This window comes from Notolepis coatsorum (assembly GCF_963971535.1).
Source record: "Notolepis coatsorum genome assembly, contig: SCAFFOLD_300, whole genome shotgun sequence".
Taxonomy (NCBI): domain Eukaryota; kingdom Metazoa; phylum Chordata; class Actinopteri; order Aulopiformes; family Paralepididae; genus Notolepis; species Notolepis coatsorum.
Genome location: NW_028173498.1, coordinates 53,027 through 78,086, shown reverse-complemented (window position 1 = coordinate 78,086; position 25,060 = coordinate 53,027). Strand labels below are relative to the sequence as shown.

The window sequence follows — 25,060 nt, the reverse complement described above, 5'->3', positions numbered from 1 at the left end:
AGGCCCCGATGGCCTCCATGGTTTCATTGTGTGTATTGGTAGTGATTAGTTTGATACAGTATATAGGTACTCTGTACCGAGTGTGTTGTTGGAACTCAGGCTGGCTTCTGTGGTGCTGTGTGCACCCTGTGTGTCCTTGGCCTCACCACAGTGTTACCACATGTTAATGGTGATGGGGCTGATTGGTGGGCATCGTCAATCTGCCCGGAGAGAGAGAGAGAGAGAGAGAGAGAGAGAGAGAGAGAGAGAGAGAGAGAGAGAGAGAGAGAGAGAGAGGGGCACACTACCCTCAAAGAGAGAGAGGCACACTACCCTCAAAGAGAGAGAGAGAGAGAGAGAGAGAGGTGGCACACTACCCTCAAAGAGAGAGAGAGAGAGAGAGGGGCACACTACCCTCAAAGAGAGAGAGGCACACTACCCTCAAAGAGAGAGAGAAAGAGAGAGAGAGAGAGGTGGCACACTACCCTCAAAGAGAGAGAGAGAGGTGGCACACTACCACCAGAGAGCGAGAGAGAGATAGGTGCCACACTACCCCCCAGAGCGAGGTGCCACACAGAGAGAGGTGTCACACAACCCCCCAGAGAGAGGTGCCACACAGAGAGAGGTGCCACACAGAGAGAGGTGCCACACAGAGAGAGGTGCCACACTACCCCCCCCCCAGAGAGAGGTGCCACACAGAGAGAGGTGCCACACAGAGAGAGGCATGCCTGGTGTATCTCCACCAACACGTTGGTCTCTTCTCCTAGATGTTCTGAGAGAGCAGTCGGACCTTCTTGGCGCTGACCAGCCAGCTCCGGAGATCCTGGACGGAGGGAAGCTTCATCCGGTCTCTGTTCTTACTGTAGACGTTGAGGAAGATGCCGAACAGGACCAGCAGGCCGCCCCAGATGTACCTGAAGAGGAGAACACGGAGGGCACTTCAAGAAACAGCAACATTTGGGGAAACCACTGATCACTACACCATTGATCCTCTCCGTCAGGGTCTTAACCAATATACCATTGATCATCTCTGTCAGGGTCTTAACCAATATACCATTGATCATCTCTGTCAGGGTCTTAACCACTACACCATTGATCCTCTCTGTCAGGGTCTTAACCACTACATCATTGATCATCTCTGTCAGGGTCTTAACCAATATATATTGATAATCTCTGGACACAGTGTAAACTCTAACTCAAAGTTAGGTGAGCAGGACACTTACTGGAAGGTGAAAGGCTTTGAGAAGAACATGAAGGAGAGCACGATGGTCATGGCCTTCCGTCCGGTGGTGACTGCAGACGGCGTGAAGGAGACCGTTAGTTAGAACAACATGTCGTGTCCTCAACCTTCCCTGGAAACTGTAGCTTAAAAAGGGATCGTTCAGATTTGTTGGAACTCTAGCCCTATTCCCCCACTTATCATTAGCAATGTTAGTCGAGCTCTTTCTATCCAGAAGGTCAAGGTTCTGTCTCTGTACAAGCTGACTGGAGAACTGGTCACAGTGCTTGGATATGTGTGCGAGATGATGTGCTAACTAAATCAGCATTCGTTTTCGGTGACCTGGGATAATAATAATAATAATAATAAATAATAAACTTATACGTTTACGTTGTATAGCACCTTTCATACAAAAACTGCAGCTCAAAGTGCTTCACAACAGAAAAAGACAGACATACAATGAGCACATAAAGTGCAGACATATAAAATGACAGTTTTTCACATTAGGATCTTAACATCCCAACAGGCCACCTTGTTTATGATTTGATTCAGTTTTAAAAATAGACAATAATAAAAATAATAAGATAGAATAGACAGAGTAAAATAGTGCAGTGCAATAAAATAGTAGAATAGAATAGATATAAAATGAGCACATGAAGTGCAGACAGACACATACAAATGTTTTTACAGTGCAATAAAACAGTTCTGGATTACCGTTTTAACAGTTTAAAGTCGTCTTTACCTTCTCCGTTTGGTAAAACATAATAGATAACATAATAGGATAGAGCAGAACTGAACTGAATAGAATAATAGCAGATCTCACCCGTGACTGCCACCAGGGCTCCGAAGAGTTTGATCAGCGCCAACACGAAGGAGATGCCGAAGTAACCCGTCAGGGAGAAGAAGAACGCGTAGCCGTACGTCGTCACGGGATGCTGAGGGGACAGAGGGTTCAGGGGAAGTTACTTTCACTGCCACACGACAGCCGGTTAACCCGTTCACTGTGGCAATACAGAAGGTTAGCCCTTTACTATCACACAACCGACGGCGATGCTCCATCATTAGCATCATTAGCTCCGCGGATGCTAATGATGGAGCATTACCAAAGGGCTAACCTTCTGTTGGAGGAGTGTGATACCAAAGGGCTAACCTTCTGTCGTGTGACAGTGAAAGGGTTAAGGCGAGACAGCCTAGAGGCGAAGAGGCAAATATTATATTTTAATAGATATCACTATGAAACTTTCCCAACTAAGAAAAAATGTATTGCAAGTTTTCTGAGATTTTATGTTTATATATTATGCAAAATAGGCGTCACCTAATTAACTCTTTCAGTGCCACGCCTGGTTTTCCGTTTTACCGCTTGAATGCCACCATCGGCGCCAATGTTAACGTTAATATCGCCTAATCTATGTTTTAAATTATGGCTAAGTGTCTAATCTGCCCATCGCATTATCAAAGACTATTTTCCAGTCAGTGCTGTGAAGACAGATTGTTTTTTTATCGCGTCGTTTCCGTTTCAGAGCAGTTAGAAAAGCCCCCGTTTTGATATAAAAACAGCTCATTCTGGAGCATTCTATGAAAATCGTCTTTTAGTGGAATATTCCACAACGTTGATATTCGTCGGCCTTTTTATGAATCGTTTTCAAATAAACGCTAGATGATCAATATTATACGTGCACGCACGCACATTACGGCCGCGCACTGATAATCGCTCCGTTGATTACCTCACGGAGTTTTACAGTGAAACCGAAAGAAGACATTTCACAAAACAGCTTATAACTTCATCAAACTTACTCCGATTATCCTACCACTGATAACATAGAGTCCTTACCTGACATCAGATGGTATCCAACTGGTATATTCCAATTCCTGATCACCATTCGAAAAAATCTATACGTGTATGGATCCAACGCGACACAGTAGATCTCTATGATCCGCGGGGATCTGAGGCTCCAGAATGAACTGTGGTAACCCCGGCTGGATCAGTGAACTGGAAAATGTGGAGTACCGGATTTTTTTCCCCATTCATTTTCATTGAGTCCATTCCAAAATCACTTATGTCATCTGGGAGACGACAGGGGGCGCTTTTTTCCACAGTGATCGTCGGCGCCCCTCGGCTATACTCGGGTAGGCTCGGGTGATGCAATAATTTTTCAGATCGCAAAAAAAAAAAAAAAAAAAATCCGAGAAATCTCGTGAGTGGCACTGAAAGGGTTAAATATGCGCTAATTTGCATCCATCACCAGGAACAGAATCACCAACGTTGGATGTGATGCCAGATTAAAGATTTTTGTTTCATCATGTTGACAAATAACACAATGCATACGACATACATAGAACATACGATGGCGATGGGTCTACAAACAGTTAGAGCGGTCTGAAAACGCTGGCGCCAGGGAGTAGAGATGGGAAAACAGCGTGCAAAACAAAATACATTGAATGTGAATTCATAGTCGTCTCGTCAGGCGACCTCTGACCTCTGAACAGAAGGCTACTGCAGGGCCCAGACCCCCCACCATGAACAGGCCGGTCAGGATGTAAAGGAAGCCGATGGAGTACGAGTACAGCACCTGCAACACAAACCAGTACAGACCAGTCACATAACACACACAAACCAGTACAAACCAGTCACATCACAGACACAAACCAGTACAAACCAGTCACATCACAGACACAAACCAGTACATACCAGTCACATCACACACACAAACCAGTACATACCAGTCACATCACACACACAAACCAGTACATACCAGTCACATCACACACACAAACCAGTACAAACCAGTCACATCACAGACACAAACCAGTACATACCAGTCACATCACACACACAAACCAGTACAAACCAGTCACATCACACACACAAACCAGTACAAACCAGTCACATCACACACACAAACCAGTACATACCAGTCACATCACACACACAAACCAGTACATATCAGTCACATCACACACACAAACCAGTACAAACCAGTCACATCACAGACACAAACCAGTACATACCAGTCACATCACACACACAAACCAGTACAAACCAGTCACATCACACACACAAACCAGTACATACCAGTCACATCACACACACAAACCAGTACAAACCAGTCACATCACACACACAAACCAGTACATACCAGTCACATCACACACACAAACCAGTCACATCACACACACAAACCAGTACAAACCAGTACTTACCAGTCACATCACACACACAAACCAGTACATACCAGTCACATCACACACACAAACCAGTACAAACCAGTACTTACCAGTCACATCACACACACAAACCAGTACATACCAGTCACATCACACACACAAACCAGTACAAACCAGTTACATCACACACACAAACCAGTACATACCAGTTACATCACACACACACCAGTCACATCACACACAAACCAGTACATACCAGTTACATCACTGCGTCGTCAGCGTAGTTTGAATTGTACTGTGTATTCAGTGTAGTTTGAATTGTACTGTGTATTCAGCGTAGTTTGAATTGCACTGTGTCGTCAGCGTAGTTTGAATTGCACTGTGTCGTCAGCGTAGTTTGAATTGCACTGTGTCGTCAGCGTAGTTTGAATTGCACTGTGTCGTCAGCGTAGTAAGAATTTGTACCATTTCAGAGTTGGAGCCATTATGGAGCTTCATTGCTTTCTCCTGCACGTTCCCAATGGCAGCATCCGCACATAACGCTAGGGATATAAGCATCACACCTGAAAGACACACACACACACACACACACACACACACACACACACACACACACACACGCGTACACAAATATTGTTTTAGAGCATGGAAATATGACCACATGTGTAAAAGGTGCTGAAGATCAAGCTTGATGTTGAGTTTAATGCCCTCCCTCAGAACATTTGTCCAGCCCATAATATTATTATTAATAATAATATTATTTCTTGGTGCACATTGACAGCAGGAGACATATGATGAGAAAATAAACACAAGTCAGTCGTCGCACAACGAGGCTGAAACGTGTCCTCTTTTTAACCCTTTGTGGTGTGAGATTCCTCCGACTTATATCTTGGAATTCGAATAGAATTCGCAACGAATTCTAGAACTATATACTGTAGCTCTCAATGACCAGTAGTCACTATGACATCACCATTAGAATGCTTTCATTCAGAACACTTTAATTTATTTAGAAATACTTTATTTAGAAATACTTTATTTGGTAGAAAAGAGGGTAACCACTGCGCTCAGACAGGTGCGTAGTCCAACATTAATTATGCGAAAAAAAGGGAGGTAGGGACCGCACTCGGAATATCGTTGTTTTTTATTTTACAAGTTGTTTAAAGGACACAAAACGTTTTCAGCCATCCGGCCTTCATCAGTGTGCTATACTTTATTTATCACGAGGGAAATTCTGCGTTTTCACTGGATGTGAAGTTGTTGAAAGACTTCTTCTCTTTTCCTTTTACAGTTCTTGAAACAAAACCCTTAAAAGGAACACGCCAACATTATAGGACATGTGCTTACCATCTTCCCCAGAGAGAGACAAGAAGATGGATACCAGTTTTCCTCTCTGTGCGTTCAGTAGAAAGCTATCCGGCTGCAAGCTAGCCTAGCTTAGCACAAATGAATGGAAGCGAATACGGACCAGCTAGCCTACAGTAGCTGTTCGCCAAAAACACCTCTCGCAGGGGTGTTAAGATAGAATATAGGTCTGTATCCGCCTCCATTCATTTGTGCCAAGTTAGGCTAGCTTGGAGTCGGATGGCGTTCTACTGAACGCACAGAGAGGAAGTTCTTCTTGTCTGACTCTGGAGAAGATGGTAGTGCATTTCCCATAATGTTGGTGTGTTCCTTTAACCCTTTCACTACCACACTACAGACGGTTAACCTTTCACTGCCACACTACAGACGGTAAACAGTCTGTAGTGTGGCAGTGAAATGGTTAACCTTCTGTAGTGTGGTTGTGAAAGGATTGGCCCGTTGTCGTGTGGCAGTGAAAGGGTTAACCTGATGTATTGTCGCAGTGAAAGGATTAACCATTTTGGCAGTGTGGCAGTGAAAGGGTTAAATGTGTTCAGGGTATTCTGGTGTGGTGTTGTGGCTTAAAACTGTTACTACCGGACCTCGTTCAGAACACGGCCAGCACTTCCACCACAGGACTCGGCAAAGTCAGCTTAAGTATTTCATACAATTTAATGTAAAATAAACTATTTGAACTATCCCTTTAAAACCCTTTCACTCAGGGACCGAAACTAAAGCCCGCCGCCCGCCAGGGGCGGTCAGTTTTTACCGTTGGCGCTTGACACTTAGAGGGCTGCCCGCCGTGTGACGTGTAATCAATCAAGTTCATAAAGATACTCTTATTTTGAAAATCTGTGCGGGTCTCATTTCCGCCCCAAGCGCATCTCCAGTCATAATATCGATGGCTCTGGCAGTTAGCAACAATTAGGTTCGTATGATACTCTTATTTTGAAAAAAACGTGGCAACGAGTCATATCCGCCCAGCCCTGCAGCGGGATACTATTGGCTAAGGGCTTCTGCTCGCAGTGCTCATGTCAACACAGGCAGTCTGCTCTAGAAGAAGTTTAAACAATGACCCAGTCAACTATTCACTTTTAGTTTAATACATGACGAGGCATTGTCTAACGGTATCTAGCTGGCTAGCTACTGATAGCTGCTGATATCAACAAATGCTCCAGCAATAGTCGAGTGCGTAATACCTCCGTTCCCTCGTTAGCTCGCGTTAGCTCGCGTTAGCTCGCGTTAGCTAGCTCACGTTAGTCGATCTGTCCCAGTAAACTAAATTGTCTTAACGTTATCTACCGGGCTAGCAGTAGCTACAGATAGCTCCTGATATCAATGTCTTATAACATTGATTGAATGCGTATTCTAGCTGAGGGCATTTGCCTATTGTCAGCGACTTTGGGTCCTTGAAAAGTGCTATACAAAATAAATGAATTATTATTATTATTATTATTATTATTATTATTATGCGTGTGTGTAAATGCGTGCCTGTGTGTGTAAATGCGTGCCTGTGTGTGTAAATGCGTGCCTGTGTGTGTGTGCGTGCCTGCTTGTGTATATGTGTGCCTGTGTGTGTGTGTGTGCAGTGTGCGCACGCCTGTGTGTGTTCCAGCAGTCCTGTAGCTGGGAGCCCTTGGCCCCCGGAGAAGAGAGCAGCCCTGTCAGTGTGTCATCATCCCGCGGAACCTGCCAGGCTTTTATGAAATACCAAATTACTAATTGGCCCGGCGTTGGGTTTCCCGCATGGCAGTAACTAGTGTAATATCTGCTCCTCCATTAGAGGAGAGCGACACTGTGAGCCACGTCCTCCGTACCCTCCTGCTGCGCTGGCAAGTCTCTGTCGTTTCACACCACGAGGAGCTGAGCCAGAGACACACGGACATAACAAAGACACACACACACACACACACACACACACACACACACACACAAGCAGGAGATCATCAAGGACGAAACAAAAGACTTTCCTAACATTTCCTGCCAACTTGGGATATCGCTGTTGTTGTTCTGCCTTCTGATGGCGTGTGGCAGCCTGTTAGCTCTGTGTGAGGCGTCACCGGAGACCTCCTGCATCTGATGAATCTACCACGCGATTAGCTTAGAGACTGTAGCATCTGATGAATATCTACAAACGATTAGCTTAGACTGTAGCATCTGATGAATATCTACAAACGATTAGCTTAAACTGTAGCATCTGATGAATATCTACCACACGATTAGCTTAGACTGTAGCATCTGATGAATATCTACCACACGATTAGCTTAGACTGTAGCATCTGATGAATAACTACAAACGATTAGCTTAGACTGTAGCATCTGATGAATATCTACCACACGATTAGCTTAAACTGTAGCATCTGATGAATACCTACCACCAGTGATGGGAATAACGGCGTTACTAACGGCGTTCGTTTTTTCAGTAACGAGTAATCTAACGGATTACTCTTCCAATCTTAATAACGCCGTTACCGTTACTGCCAAAAAATGCCACGCGTTACTATGCAGTTTTTTTCATCAGACAGATCTCTGCGCCAACACACACACACACGCCGCGCATCGCCAACACACACACGCCGCGGCATCGCCGACACACACACACACACACGCCGCGCATCGCCAACACACACACACACACACACGCCGCGCATCGCAGAAACACACACACACACACACGCACGTCGCCAACAAACAACAACAACAACATTCTCCCCGCTGGACTCACGCTGATCAAATAAAAAAAGAAACATACTTTTTCGGACTGATCATCTGAGCTCCTCTCCAGTTAAATCCAAATAATCCTCTGCCATTGTTGTAATATGTAATCTGTTCTCTAGTATTTAGTCTCGTGCAGTTAAATCCTCTCTAGAAGGGAAAGTGAAACTTACCAAGCCTATAAGTTGTTAAAGGGGCAGTAGGCAATTCATTTACTCTGGATGCCTGAACACAGAATGACACCAGTATCCCACGGCAAGCCTATAGAAAATTATTCTATTTAATAATAATAATTATAATAATGATCATAAATATAATATATTTAAAAAAAGTAATTAAAAAAATGTATTGTATTAATAATAATAATTATACATATTTTTTTTCTGTTGTACCAAACTCGTACCGAACCGTGACCCCAATACAGAGGTACGTACCGAAACGTGGCTTCTGTGTACCGTTACACCCCTAATCTATTGTGTTTGTATTTGTATGATCCACTATATAAACATAGTAATTATAATATCTACATATACATGGCATTTGATTGGAGGCTAGTCTCACTTTGTCCCACAGCAACATTAAAATAGTTCAGATTTGTGTATATTGTTTATGGAAAAAATGTACTTGAAAGTAACGCAATAGTTACTTTCTGACGTAACTAGTTACTTTTATAATTTGTAGCTGAGTAAGTAATTTAGTTACTTTTTGGAAGAAGTAACTAGTAACTGTAACTAGTTACTTTTTAAAAGTAACTTGCCCAACACTGGTCATCATACAGCATAAGTACATTACAATGAAAATAAGTGGGGCATCCAACCCGAGTGCAAATGTAACAGTAAAGTGCAATAGTAATATTAATATAGTGATTAAGCTGGGTATAAGATATATACATTTGTTCTACTGAGTATAATGCTAATCACATGTATGTACAGAGTTGTAATATATTTAAATGTTTAAAAAATGTACCCCAGTTGCTATTGCATGCACATATTTGTGTTTTATTACACGTATATGTACATACATACCAACTATTCACCTGTTTTATTCTCCACCCATCCATAGCAACACTATTATCACCGACATCCAAGAAGGGGGATCCCCCCTTGAACGGCCCTTCTAAGGTTTCTCTCCTCCACATCGCCTGTGGTGCTTTTTTCCTATTGCTATAGGTTTTTCCTTACCTTCGCTGGGGTATGTCTGGGAGTGTTGCATTTATTATTTTACATTTATTTTGGATTTCATGGTGGGTTTTTTGTTCTTGATTTATTGGGATGTTTCTTCTTGAATAGTTTAAAGAAGACTTGTCCGGCCCATGGGGACATTAACTTGTGATTTCGGGCTTTACAAATCAATTTGATTTGATTTAATATGCATTTATATGTCCAGTGATACAGGTATAAAGACACTATGGTCAGGCACTCTACTACTGGCCCCTGAGCAGCTAACACTGGAGCGGTTAAAGCTGAGGTGCCTTGCTCAAGGGCACAGCGAGCAGGCATGTGCACACATAGAGCCCAACAGGTGCACAAGCACCTGCCCTTTTGTGCCTCATAAAAAAGTGCCCTTTTTATGCCAATTATTTTTACCATACTTTCTTTTTTACCTCCATATAGAGAGAGTGATCTGCAATCTGCTTGGGTTGGGGGTGCAATTCCTAACAGGCTCAACCATATGGATAAAAGTTCCCATATTATGTGCATTACACAAACTAAAAACAGATATTACATTACATTACACAAACTAAAAACAGATATTACATTACATTACACAAACTAAAAACAGATATTACATTACATTACACAAACAAAAAAACGATATTGTCTGAATTACTAGAAGAAAGAAATGCACCACCTTTGGCTGATAGTAATTTATTAATTTCTTAGGATTTCTTTTGGTCTAATAAATGTTTAAAGGTCAACCTCCACGTTGTATTTTTGTTCAATAAACAATGTGGACTAGGCCAACAGTGACTTTCATGAAGAATTGGAAAAAAAAGTATTGAAATTGACCCAGTTTTAGCATTTTTATCAAAACATTTTGTCTGCCCAACACAATCAACATGCACATGCATATTTTAATCAATGGTTTATAACGTGCACGTGTAATGTCGTCACAACAGGTATTGGTCACCAGGGGGCTCACCAGTGGGCGCTGAGAGTCACACAGCTAGTGGCAGGCAGAGAGCCTTGCTACCATAGATATATGCTTGCTACTACTAGCCGAATGGAAATGTATCTGTTTCACCTCACTATTGCTCCGTGATTATAGCCATCCATCCATCTCTAAAGCTAACCACTATTTGTAAAAGCCACAACCACGTTACCATATTTGTAATAATGTAAATCATTGTGTCGTTGTACACATATTGTGTTTATAACGTTAGTAGATAACATAGCTTAGCTTGGTAGCTATTGTGCTAACAACATATCCCGACATCCGGCTCGCTGGCCGGCATGAACGGCCGACCCAAAATGGTTCTCTCCTCTCTGTACACCCCGACCCGTCCCCACGGGTGCCCTGCCGGGGGGCCCATGGACGCGACGGCGGCGGCAGCCGCAGGGCGCCCGAGCCCGCAAAGGCTAGTGTTACACGATAGCTATGAGCTAACTAGCGCTGCGGGCTCCGGCGCCCTGCGGCCGCCGCTGTTGTCGAGTCCACAAGCTTCACTCGGTGCATCAGTCACGAAAGGGGCTATGATGAGCTTGGCAAGCCAGAGTAAAACACAGTTTTCATTCAATCAATCAATAACAACATTAACCAGACTCTCGTTGTGTCTATTATGCTAACGCTAACGTTACCTCATTGTGTCTATTCTACACAGATAGCCTCTCGTGTCTATCTGCTAACGTTAGCATTAGGCTAACTAACGTTACGTCCCTAACCCCCAACAACAAGCGTAACTAATCAGCGATCTTTTTGTCAGACTAAACTCTCCGCTCGGTGGCAAATTGTGTTGATGTCGGTTTTGTTTCATCAATAAATGAGGCAGAATACACAGTGACTGTATCCTTTTTTATTGCACTTGTTTCTTGCTGCAAACATACAAAAGACATCCTACGCGAGACATTAAAGATGGCGGCGTTCTGTTTCCGTTCAGACTCCCCAAACAGTGACGTGTCTCTCTTCTGACCAATCAGTGGTCTGCAGTTTTTCACGTGTCATTTCTGGAGCTCTCATGCTGATCATCAGCAGCCCTGCCTCCCCACACGGAGACAAACTGAGTACTTTATTTTAGTGGAAAAGCAACATTAGATTCGGCTCATTAATATGCAAGCCACACCTGTTGTGACGTCGGCGTTTGATAAGCTTTTTTGATTCGCGCGTGCATGTTATTCGTGCATGGACCTTTTTAACTCTTTCAGAGTGGCATTTCCGGTGTCAAATGGAAAAAAATAAATAATGAAATTATATACCAATGATGTAAACTACCCATAATTGATCAGTAGGGTTTAACCTAGAGGTTGGGCTTTAAGGTTCTTAGATGGATCCCCTGCTGCCTCCTCCTCCTGCTCCTCCTCCTCCTCCTCTTCCTCATCTTCCTCCTCCTCCTCCTCCTCCTCCTCTTCCTCATCTTCCTCCTCCGCCTTCTCCTTCTCCTCCTCTTCCTCATCTTCCTCGTCCTCCTTCTAATCCTCCTCCTCCTCCTCCTCCTCCTACTCTTCCTTCTAATCCTCCTCCTCCTCCTCCTCCTAATCCTCCTCCTGCTCCTGTTCCTACTCTTCCTCATCTTCCTCCTCCTCCTCCTCCTGCTCATCCTGCTCCTGCTCCTACTCTTCCTCATCTTCCTCCTCCTCCTCCTCCTTCTCCTCCTCCTCCTCCTCCTCCTCTTCCTCATTCTCCTCCTCTTCCTCCTCCTCCTCCTCCTCCTCATCCTGCTCCTCCTCTTCCTCCTCCTCCTCCCTCCTCATCCTCCTCCTGCTCCTCCTCCTTCCTCCTCATCCTCCTCTTCCTCCTCCTCCTCTTCCTCCTCCTCCTGCTCCTCCTCTTCCTCCTCCTCCTTGTCCTCCTCCTCCTCCTGCTCCTCCTCCTCATTCTCCTCCTCATCTTCCTCCTGCTCCTCCTCTTCCTCCTCCTCCTCCTAATCCTCCTCCTCCTCCTCTTCCTCATCCTCTTCCTCATCCTCCTCCTCCTGCTCCTCCTCCTCATTCTCCTCATCCTCTTCCTCCTCCTCATCCTGCGCCTCCTCCTCCTCTTCCTCCTCCTCTTCCTCCTCCTCTTCCACCTCCTCCTCCTGCTCCTCCTCCTCATCCTGCTCCTCCTCTTCTTCCACCTCCTCCTCTTCCTCCTCCTCCTCTTCCTCTTCCTCCTCCTCCTGCTCCTCCTCCTCCTCCTCCTCTTCCTCCTGCTCCTCATCCTCCTCCTCTTACTCCTCCTCCTCCTCTCCTACTCTTCCTCATCTTCCTCCTCCTGCTCCTCCTCTTCTTCCCCCTCCTCCTCTTCCTCCTCCTCCTCTTCCTCCTCCTCCTCTTCCACCTCCTCCTCCTCCTGCTCCTCCTCCTCCTCCTGCTCCTCATCCTCCTCCTCTTACTCCTCCTCCTCCTCTCCTACACTTCCTCATCTTCCTCCTTCTCCTCCTCCTCCTCCTCTTCCTCATTCTCCTCCTCTTCCTCCTCCTCATCCTGCTCCTCCTCCTACTCCTGCTCCTCCTCCTCTTCCTCCTCTCCTCCTCCTCCTCCTCCTGCTCCTCCTCCTCCTCTCCTCCTTCTCCTCCTCCTCCTGCTCCTCCTCCTCCTCCTCCTCATCCTCCTCCTCCTAGTCCTCCTTCTCCTCCTCCTCCTCCTCCTCCTCCTGCTCCTCCTCCTCCTCCTCCTCGTCCTCCTCCTCCTCCTCCACGGGGAGCAGCGTACTGGCTCATGTTAGGCAGGCCATGCATTATGCAGCAGCTTAGGCCTCGGCGCCGGATATTCATGTCCTCGGCTGCAGTCCACCTGTTGCTGCTCTGGTCGTAGCGCTCCACCTTGGAGAGGGAGATGAAGCCATTGATGCCTCCCCCCACGAAGAGCAGGTCGTCCAGCACCGCGATGCCAAAGTCGGTGCGGGGGGTGAGCATGTTGGGCAGGGCGCTCCAGGAGTCAGTCAAGGGGCTGAAGGCCTCCGCGCTACGCAGGATGTTTCCACCGTCACACCCTCCCACCTGAGGACAGGACACATGAGAGGAATGTTTTAGTGTGTGGCTCAGGCAGGCAGACACTGTATTAATCCATTTAGGGAAATGAGGGCATCACAGAAGCATTGAAAGTCAAATGATAAAAATATCTAGTATAAAGCATTTGTCTCTGTGTGCACCTACCGCATAGACCTGTCCTCCATATGCAGCCACTCCCACTCCGCTACGCCTGCTGCTCATGGGGGCAATCAGAGTCCACTGGTCGGTGTCTGGGCTGTAGCACTCAGCTGTGAGCTGGAAGTAGCCACCACCAGTGATGCCACAGATTACTTGTAAAAGTAATCCGATTACTGATTACTGATTACTCCTTTAAAAAGTAATCCAAGTTACTTTACTGATTACTTGATTATCAGAGTAACTTAGTTACTTTGAAAGTAACTAGGTTACGAAGTCGTCGTCGTTCCCCCAACAGTTTTTTTTAAACGCTTTATTGAAAGTGCATAAATTGTTTTTAACTTGTTTCTCTGCACATAACGTAAATTGTTAAACTAGTGCTTCAGCTTCTGTACCATCAAGTATGGTAAAGCAACAGTCTATGATGCTCACAGCATTAGAGCAGCCAGCCAGTGGTTGTACAAAACCAGTGTATCTATTCACATCTAACAAATGCAGGCTGAACTATTCAATTATATCAACTGTAACTATTAAATTGTTTTTATAAATGTCTCTCTATAAACATACAATCAGTCTCTCTTTAACATGTAAATTAACTGTAAATCTGGCAAATAAGAGCTTTTGCTCTGCCACCATCAAATATACATTAATCAATAGGGAAAGTCCTCCTGTACCTGAATGAATGAATGAAAACTTTATTTAACAGATTGCAGAATGGGTACAATATACAGTACGGCTCAATACACACAATTGTTAAGGGGATGCAGACCAGAGAAAGACGTTTGTCTTGTTTACATCAGGGTCCCCCATTTTCAATTCATAGTCGAAGCGTCGGCTAGTGTTGTGATTCCAGATGCTTTCAATGCAATTGGATGTGCTGTTTTTAGCGGTAGACAGTATTTTGACTGAGGCTACGTTTAAACGAGCGTTTTGGGGTGGAAGTCTGAACAGAAACCGCAAAAGTCTTCTTGCGGTTTCACTTCGTTTAGACAAGCGTTTTGTAAATGAATTCTCAGACGAACATAACAACGGAGCCCTGCTGTCACCCGATTGGCGCATATGTCTCATGACGTGCTGTGAAGACCCGCCCTACTCTGCCTCTGATTCGCAGACTGTGGATGGGGAATGTGATTGGGCCAAAGCAGAGTCACTCACAGACAGAGAGTCCAGTCACGCCGCGGGGACACATTCTTGTGTAACCCTTTCACTGCCACACCACGTCACTCCATAATAATAATAAGAAAAACAGCTCAAAATGTATTTTTGACTGTCGAAAACGAAATAAAATACTGCATTCCGCCTGCATTATGAATTTATGATGAGATAGTAACGAAATAGTAATGCACAGCCACTTGGACAAGTAACTGCAATCAGATTACTGGCTTTTAAAGATTAACGCGTTAGATTACTATTTTCGGGGGAAAGTAATCAGATTACAATAACGCGTTACTTAGTAACGCGTTACCGGCATCACTGGCCACCACAGATGTAAACCTGTAATAAGAAAGAATATTCTAATTTAGTTTATATATTCCATTTGATTTCATTCTACTTTAATTGTCTGTTAATGTTGATGCACCAAAGGACCCAGACACATCTTTTGTATGTGCAAGCTTACTTGGCAATAAAGACATTTATGATTTCTGATCTAACGTTCCTTGTGTTCATCTACCACCCTGTGTCCCTCAGTTCCACCCACCTTGCCCTGGAGGGCTGCTGCCCCGGCGCCCCACCTGTGCTCCAGCATGGGTGAGATCACTGTCCACTGGTTGGTTTCAGGCTCGTAGCACTCGGCGGTGTTCAGTATCCTGTCTCCGTCCCACCCTCCCATGGCGTAGATACAGCCGTCCAACGCGACCACGCTGAGGTCACTGCGGCGTGAGTGCATGGGAGCCGCCTGCAGCCAGCTGCGAGTGACGGGGTTGAACCTGCTCACACTGCTGAGATGCTGTAAGGCGTAGTCCAAGCCACCGACGCAGTAGACCAGACCGTGGAGATAAGCGGTGCCGTGGTCGGCCCGGGGACTCTCCCCCTCAACACTCACGTGCATCCATCCACCGGCTCGGATATCGTAAGCCTCCATGTCAATGGTCACGCTGCCACCACTCCAGCCTCCGATGGCCAATAGGACCTCCTGGGGCAGGCGTGGGCGGGTCAGGCGGTTTGGGAGCCTGTCGGAGCCAGAGGGGTTCAGGACGCTGAGGATGAGGGGCCTGCAGTCGTGGCTGTCCCTCACCACAGGGTTGTTCTGGACGTTGTTCCTGAAGTAGTCAGGCCTCATCAAGCCCATGCGAACCTGGGAAGAGACAAGCAGACAGCGGGTACAACTTAGACATCGGTTGTAGACGGTTTCTGTTGCTAGGGAACAGTTTGGACCCAAATGTTTGAGAACCACTGTACTAGGGAACCTAGTGTTGTTTTAATGTAATGCACAGTAATACATTTTTTTTTTTTTTTTTTTATAAATGTTTTTATTTTATAATAATAATAATAATAATAATAATAATAATAATAATAATAATAATAATAATAATAATAATAATAATAATAATAATAATAATAATAATAATAATAATAATGACAATGACAACAGCGACGACAACAATAATAACAGTAACATGAATCATAATGACCTTGACAAGAGACAGACAAACAAGAAAAAGTAAAATAATAAAAATAAAATTAAAAATAATGTGGCTCAGGCACTAGCAACCATGTTTGTGTATCCGTAATACAATTAGTTACCTTGGGCAGCAGCAAAGGGATGTGTGTTTTACGCTCCTCACGGGAGTGGTCGATCCAACGGAGGACGGCCTCGAACACCGTCTCCTCGCTCTTCACGTTCAGATCATCTCTCTCGATGATGTCCACCAGTTGCTGCGGGGACAGCTCCACAAACTCCTGTGAGACGTGCAACATCTCCTCAAAGTGGCACACGATGAAGAGATGGGCCTTGCGCCTCAGGTCAGGGCAGCAGTAGATGTCTGTGAACCTCCAGATGCCGACACAGTTTTCCAGAGACAGCTGGCCCTCTAGGAAGTCAGAGCACGCTCGTACTATGCCAGTGACGCGAAGCTGGTCTGCAGCCACCAGAAGCTCTTTCACGTTCTCTGCTGTCACCAGCACAACGCGTGTGTAGGCGTACTCTATGATGAGCTGCATCATACCCGGGGACACCCCAGGGATACTGTAGACTGCTTTCTCTGAGTCGCTCCAGCGAGTGAAGAGGGCTCTGTGGGACGCAGAGTACAGAGATATCTGATGAGTAAACAGTAAGCAACATTCTGTCCTGTGTAGTAATTAGGGCTGACCCCTATTAGTTGAATAGTCGACTAATCGGTCGAAAGGAGCCGTAGTCGACTGCCAACCTCTTAGAAGCGTGGCTAACGCTAATAGCACGCATACCAGAGGCCAACTGCCTAAGAAAACAGGCACAGAGGTACTGAACGAGGATTTCACCCATCTAATGAACACACTAGACTAGACAAATATCAAGATGTATCCATCAGTGGACCAATTGCATGCTTTTGCAGAGGACAACAAGCCTTCAGTCGACTCCTTCAGACATTAAGCACCCCCACAGCCCAAATGGAATGATAAAAAAATATATATATTTATTATACTTATTCTTATTTCTTTTATATAGTCGACTAATAGTCGACTAACGGCAAATTTTGGCCAATCATAGTCAACTATCCAAATCCTTAGTCGGGGACAGCCCCAGTGGCGTCCTTTCAGTAGAAGGCAAGGTATGGCGCGGAGGGGGGGGGGGTGAAGGGGTGGTTTCCCCCCCCTGATAGATTTTTTTTGTCAAATCAGTTGTGCAATAGTCACTTTTGGTGAGTTGTTTCTATACAATTCAGTTATATGACATTTAGGTGACACAGGACTACACAAGCATTTTTAGTATAGAAATGTGTCGACAGACTAAAGCAGGGAACCACAATATTTTGCATACGAATTATGCAGAATGTAATATCATAACTGTCCATTACTTTTCTTGCAATTGAGCCAATTTTCCTTAGGTACGGTTTTGAGGTGTGTGTTCAACAGAATGTAGTATCAAAAACACATTCACAAAAAGTATGGGTTACTGAATGCTGAACTGCACTATTATAATCACTAAGCCAGACCTTACCTGTGTCCCTGTATCACTTGTCTCTGCTGCCCTTTGATAAAAAAAACTTCCCTATGTCCATTTTCCTTTTTTTTTGGGGCATATTTCAGTTAGTCACAGTAAAAGTCACCTAGTAAAAGTGAGATAATTGACAATATCAAAACATGCTAGGGCTGTACCGAATAGTTCGAAGCTTCGTTCATAATGTTGACATTCGAATTCTAAATCAACATAAAAAATTGTAAATTTTTTTTTTTTTTTTTTTTTTTTTACATTTTTATTTGCCAAGGTATGGCGAGTGCCATACCTTGCCATACCAAATGGACGCCCCTGGACAGCCCTAGTAGTAATATATTTTCACTGTAGAAGTATAGGGTCTTAGCACAGTAGAAGTATAGTATCTTTTTACAGTAGAAGTAGAGTATAGTATCTGTTTACAGTAGAAGTACAGTATAGTATATGTTTACAGTAGAAGTACAGTATATTATCTGTTTACAGTAGAAGTGCAGTATAGTATCTTTTTACAGTATAAGTACAGTATAGTATCTGTTTACAGTAGAAGTGCAGTATAGTATCTGTTTACAGTAAAAGTACAGTATGGTATCTGTTTACTAACAAAGCTAACCTGAACCAAGCTAACCTGAACCAAGCTAAACTTACCTGAAATAGTCACTGCAGTCACACAGGAGGGCCTTGTGGGCATTCAACTCAGTGCTGTTAACTTTAATAACCACATCACAGACCCTTCCCTCCAGACGCAGGTCATTAAGGATTGTACAGGACATTGTTTCCTTTTCCATGTGGGGATTTTAAATTGTATCTACAGAATATATTCAAGCTTACAGACAAGTAGCCGAAACAACAAGTGAGATCTTCACTTGGTCTTCTGCGATCTGAGAACTTCTGAGAGAATTGTTGAATATATAATGTACCAAATGTTCTAGAATGTTCTATTATGACATCATACTGTGACATCACAAATGTTCTAGAATGTTTGATTATGACATCATACTGTGACATCACAAATGTTCTAGTGTTTGATTATTACATCATACTGTGACATCACAAATGTTCTAGAATGTTTGATATGACATCATACTGTGACATCACAAATGTTCTAGAATGTTTGATTATGACATCATACTGTGACATCACAAATGTTCTAGAATGTTCTAGAATGTACTATTATGACATCATACTGTGACATCACAAATGTTCTAGAATGTTCTATTATGACATCATACTATGACATCCAGTGATGGGAATAACGCGTTAGTTTTTTCAGTAACGAGTAATCTCGTATTTAATGTTGCCCAGTTGTGGCCTGTTGAGGGGCAATACATATCAAAAGTTCCAAAACAGCTATTGTGTTTGTATTTGTATGATCCACTATATAAACATAGTAATCATAATATCTACATACATGGCATTTGATTGGAGGCTAGTCTCACTTTGTCCCACAGCAACATTAAAATGGTTTAGATTTGTGTATGTTGTTTATGTAACAAATTTACTTGAAAGTAACGCAATAGTTACTTTCTGAAGTAACTAGTTACTTTTATAATTTGTAACTGAGTAAGTAATTTAGTTACTTTTTGGAAGAAGTAACTAGTAACTGTAACTAGTTACTTTTTAAGAGTAACTTGCCCAACACTGCCTACCACACGATTAGCTTAGACTGTAGCATCTGATGAATATCTACCACACTATTAGCTTAGACTGTAGCATCTGATGAATATCTACAAACGATTAGCTTAGACTGTAGCATCTGATGAATAACTACAAACGATTAGCTTAGACTGTAGCATCTGATGAATATCTACAAACGATTAGCTTAGACTGTAGCATCTGATGAATATCTACCACACGATTAGCTTAGACTGTAGCATCTGATGAATATCTACCACACGATTAGCTTAGACTGTAGCATCTGATGAATAACTACAAACGATTAGCTTAGACTGTAGCATCTGATGAATATCTACCACACGATTAGCTTAGACTGTAGCATCTGATGAATAACTACAAACGATTAGCTTAGACAGTAGCATCTGATGAATAACTACCACACTATTAGCTTAGACTGTAGCATCTGATGAATAACTACAAACGATTAGCTTAGACTGTAGCATCTGATGAATATCTACAAACGATTAGCTTAGACTGTAGCATCTGATGAATAACTACCACATGATTAGCTTAGACAGTAGGTGTATTATGATAATAAAATGTGTGTAGATGTAAAGCTGAGTAACATTAACATTGAGTAACATTAAAGTTAAAGAGTTGTCTCCCACTGCCAAGACCCTGCCAAGTCGTATTTGGCAAATTTACTGCATTTATATAGTGCTTTTATTTAGTTTATACCTCACATTCACTTACACATTCACACACCAACGGTAGTCGCAACCCTGCTCATCAGAAGCAGTTAGGGGTTAAGTACACTTTGACATGCTGTTGGGAGGATCTGGAATCGAACCAGGAACCTTCCGATTGCCAGACAACCGCTCTACCTCCTGGGCCACCTGTCACCCCCCTATCCTTGTAGAGACCAAGGATAGCTGGAAATGTGTAAATCTTGTGTCAATTTGACGTGGTGTAAAAGTTATTTCTTGTCAAAGTTGTACATTTTGATCTGTGATTATCGCACCACTATCTGGCCAATCAGTGTGATATTTGTTGCGAGGCATTAGTTCACCAAGATCTACCAATGTGGAGTTTTGAGAATAGCGCCACCGTGCCTGGTAGCAGGATTCCACTCCAGTAGGAGGTAAGCCAGAGCCATATTTTCTGAAAATGTGCCATACATACCCAAGTAAATGGAAGATTGCTCCACTTCGACATGGTCCATTTGCATGTTATTGGTATCTATGGACATCTATGGACCTCAGGGAATGTATTCCCAGTGTCAGAAATATTGTGTCTGTTACTAGGCTTGAGTAAATTGTAATGAACCAAAGGAGAATATAAATTATTATTATTATGTTTTTTCCCCCTTCATCTTTGATAGTGAATGCCACCATGCTAACATTGACCAGGCATGGAACATTGTCATTGAGCTCATTCAGCACCTTCTTGAGATCAGGTGTACTAGAAATCTAAGCAAATTAACAAAGGGCAGATGATTTACAGGGCTTTTTGGAGATACAGTAGTGAATTTTCACATCCGGTCACATGCAATATGAATATAGAATATAAATGACATCTGACCCCGATTAGTTGAATAGTCGACTAATCGATCGAAAGGAGACGTAGTCGACTGCCAACCTCTTAGTCAAATGCAAAAATATATATATAATACTTTTTTTGTATAATTTTTTCCAAAAGCAAAGAGGCCTAGAAGCGTGGCTAACGCTAATGGTACGCATACCAGCAATGCTAACTGCCTAAGAAAACACTGAAGGCACTGAAAGAGGATTTCACTCATCTAATGAACACACTAGAGTAGACAAATATCAAGATGTATCAATTGCATACTTTAGCATTCATTCGGGGGGGTAGTCGACTATTAGTCGACTATCAGCCAATCAAAGTCGACTATCCAAATCCTTATGGCCAAGTCACACATCTATGGATCGGCCAACATTACCTGTCTATATAATTTGTTCCTCAACATTAGCTTCTAACTGTAGCAGGCTGCAGCTTGCTGGCTAACGTTAGCTTCCAACTGTAGCAGGCTGCAGCTTGCTGGCTAACGTTAGCTTCTAACTGTAGCAGGCTGCAGTTAGTTTACAAAACATTACCTGTCTATATAACGTTGAGGAACAAATGATATAGACAGGTAATGTTTTGAACAACTATCGTTACGTTTAGAATGGAATGTATCGGCAAAGATCGTTAGCTCAAAGCTATTCCGGCCAGTTTATCAACTTCCTGTCATTTAGAAATATGATTTTATAGTGAAAATCATTACCAAAACGTCCGGAAAAACCTCACGGGAGCATTATAGACTGTCATACAAATGTACAAATGCTATAAGATGGCAAGAAATGCACTATAAACAATACTTTGCGGCGTCGTTTCTTGCGCTAGCTCCTGTTAGCCAGCATTAGCCTTAATTAGCGTGAGCAAGTAAACTAACAGTAAACGTTTTTATATGAAATACAGCCCAAAAACCCTGCTGACAAACGTTTGCTTATTAAATACATTCTATACTATAATAATACAAACGTTTCATTACCTCTCTGTGACGACAAAGTCGTTTAAATAACGGGAGAAAAGTAGCTAAAAACAATGTATTTGGATGGGACAGGAAGTACCATTCGCAACCTGAAGTCAGCCGGAAGTGCCTACTTTCAGGTTGTGCAAGTGGAGAATATGCATGATCGTGTGCAAACGTGCACACACACAAACATTACACACAAACATTGTGCAAATAATGTAAATATACACACACATACACTTTTCAACAAATGTCCCCGTTTTGTTTTTAATGTAAAAAGAGCGATACCTTATCACCCAATCAAATGGTTACAAGCGATGGCAGTGGACATGTTGCTAAACATTAAGAGCACGCAGGCTCCGCCCCCATGATCACATGTATTCTTAGAGCACAATCATATATAAATTACATATATACCACACCACTTCTACCAAGACAATGATCGAGTAAAACCTTCTCGGTTGCTCTGGCACATGCGGGTGAAAATAAAATACAACCCTTTCCTTATGAATATGTATTTTTTTCTTTGTATTTAAAAAAAGGGGAATGCTTACATTGTCATAATTCACGTACATTCTTCCTGGGCCCCAGGACAGTTCAGTCTGTATTTGTGAGCACGAACACACCTCTCTCTCCTAAAGCTAGACATCAGAGAGAACCCTCTAATCAGTGATGTCACTGGGATGTAAAATCTGGGGGGCGCTTCATAGACAATGAAGGGGGCTCTGACAAAAATATTATATTGAATTTTAACACCCATATGAGGTTATGTTCTAGTATTACTAAAATATTAAGCAGAGTTCTCTCACCTAAATGTGGTTTATATTCCAGTGTTGCTAACAGCTTGGAATCAGCATTTAAAACTCATTTGTGTGTAATAGCTCAGACAAACATTTTACGGCCTCACAAATTCAGAGGCCCATTCATGGAGCAGAGATGGATTTTAAACCCAGATGACATCACAGGAAGAATATAAGTGAATACTTAAAGTGGGCGCCATTTCCCTTCCAGTGGGGGGGAAGGTTACAGGACACATTCATTGCGGACACGATTCATTAACCCCGTCTGCTCCGTTCCCGTCGACCACTCCTTCCCGTCGGTTCAGTCCTTCCACCCGCTAAAGCGTTAAAGTCAACAAGTCAACAGTGCAAAACTGTGCTATTTGGTTAGCTAACGACCCGGCTTCCCTTTTATCTTTGTCTTTAAAAAAAAGAAGAAAAAAAAGGTCCTCCGTGTCCGTCGTCCTACCAAAAGGTTTCCGTGGGGCTTTCAGAGCCCGTCAGCCCGTCAGCAGGGCCACGTTAAGACCGGGTGGAAGGAAGTGTCCAAATGTGGCCCCCGTTCCGTGTGCCTGGGATCAGGCGGCCATTTTATCCACCAGTAGCGGTACAAGAGGTGGGGCCTACTGTGTGACGTCATCACCCCGACATGGTCACGTTCATCGTGGTGGTCATTAAGGTGGATCGGTGGGCGTTCTCTATAGAACCAAAGAGAGAGATGGGTGAATCGCTTCACGCCTTGAACACCACTGACATTATCGTTCGTCGACGGTACACAGGGTGCTGGAACTCTCCATATAACCCAGAGAAAGAGAGGTGAGCATATCCTGTGTCGGACAACAACACCCCTCACTACATCCTACGCCGTCTGCCCCACCCTCACTACATCGCTGGTTGTGTTGTGTTGTGTTGCAACCATTGGGAAGCTTCAGCTTATCCAAAACTCTGCAGCTCGATTACTAACTCATACAAGGAGAAGAGAACATATCACTCCAGTCCTGGCCACTCTGCACTGGCTTCCAATAACTCATAGAATTGATTTTAAGGTCCTTTTCCTAACATATAAAGCTCTTAATGAGCAAGGCCCAAAATACATAGCAAATTCCCTAGTTAGTTATCTGCCCTCAAGAACGCTACGGTCATCCACTACAGGTTTACTAGACACGCCCAGAAACCAAAAAAGGATAGGAAGTATGGCATTTGCCAACTATGCCCCAAAACTATGGAACACACTACCAACACACATCAGAAACGCCAGCTCTATACACATTTTTAAAGGAAAATTAAAAACGTACCTATACAGTCTAGCTTACAAATAGTTATGGCTTGGAAAAACCTGATGGATCCATGAGGCTAGGATAAGCCTTGTGGACCCAACTTTTTAGATGAAGGAACGGGTACATAGGAGACACGCCTCCAGTTTTTAAAAAGTTTTTGACACGCCTCAGCTTCTGAGCTGAAGGAGTGTTTTTGCGGACCTCCCAAACTTTCAAACTTTTTAGATGAAGGAATGGGTACAATAGGAGACACGCCTCCAGTTTTTCAAACGTTTTTGACACACCTCAGCTTCTGAGCTGAAGGCGTGTTTTTGCGGACCTCCCAAACTTTCAAACTTTTTAGATGAAGGAATGGGTACAATAGGAGACACGCCTCCAGTTTTTCAAAAGTTTTTGACACGCCTCAGCTTCTGAGCTGAAGGCGTGTTTCTGCGGACCTCCCAAACTTTCAAACTTTAGACTGTTTTCTTTATGCGTTTTTCTTTTTCTTTCTTTCTACCACAAGACGCGGCCACTGATGGGTCCATGGGACTTGGATAAGTCCTGTGGACCCAACTCTGGCCACTGACCACATGAGCGAACGGGTACATACGCACACAAATACACGGCCACTGATGGATCCATGGGACTTGGTAAAGCACTATGGACCCAACTATGACCACTGATAAAAACGTAACTACACTAGCATTATAAGACCTAAACATTGCTACCTACCATACAAGTGCATTGGTTTAGTGCATTTCCGGTTGCCACTGAGCGGAAATGTTTGTGCGGACCTGTTCTCCCAAACTGGTAAGCAAATGACTGTTTTTACGTTATTTTCATTTTTACGTTACTATTATTATTATTATTATTATTATTGCTTTTATCGTTATATATGCCTATAATTGTGTACAGCACTTTGAGCTACATGACATGTATGAAAGGTGCTTTATAAATACTTACTTACTTACTTGACGGTAACCGTTCCATACAGGAAGGAAGAAGTGGACATCCTGTATCAGGTGTGCCCCGATGGCCTCCAT

General features: G+C 43.4%; 1 protein-coding gene across 1 annotated transcript; it reads right to left on the bottom strand.

Annotated features, from left to right (window-relative positions):
* Nucleotides 1-691: 691 nt before the first annotated feature.
* LOC311247768 (adenosine 3'-phospho 5'-phosphosulfate transporter 2-like) lies at nucleotides 692-25,060 on the bottom strand (the record flags this gene model as incomplete). The annotated part of the gene is made up of 5 exons (XM_084338769.1): nucleotides 692-893; nucleotides 1,203-1,272; nucleotides 2,022-2,133; nucleotides 3,676-3,768; nucleotides 24,989-25,060. The coding sequence occupies 5 exons, from the start codon at nucleotides 25,058-25,060 to the stop codon at nucleotides 743-745; spliced, it is 498 nt and encodes a 165-aa protein (XP_084194895.1). The 3' UTR covers nucleotides 692-742.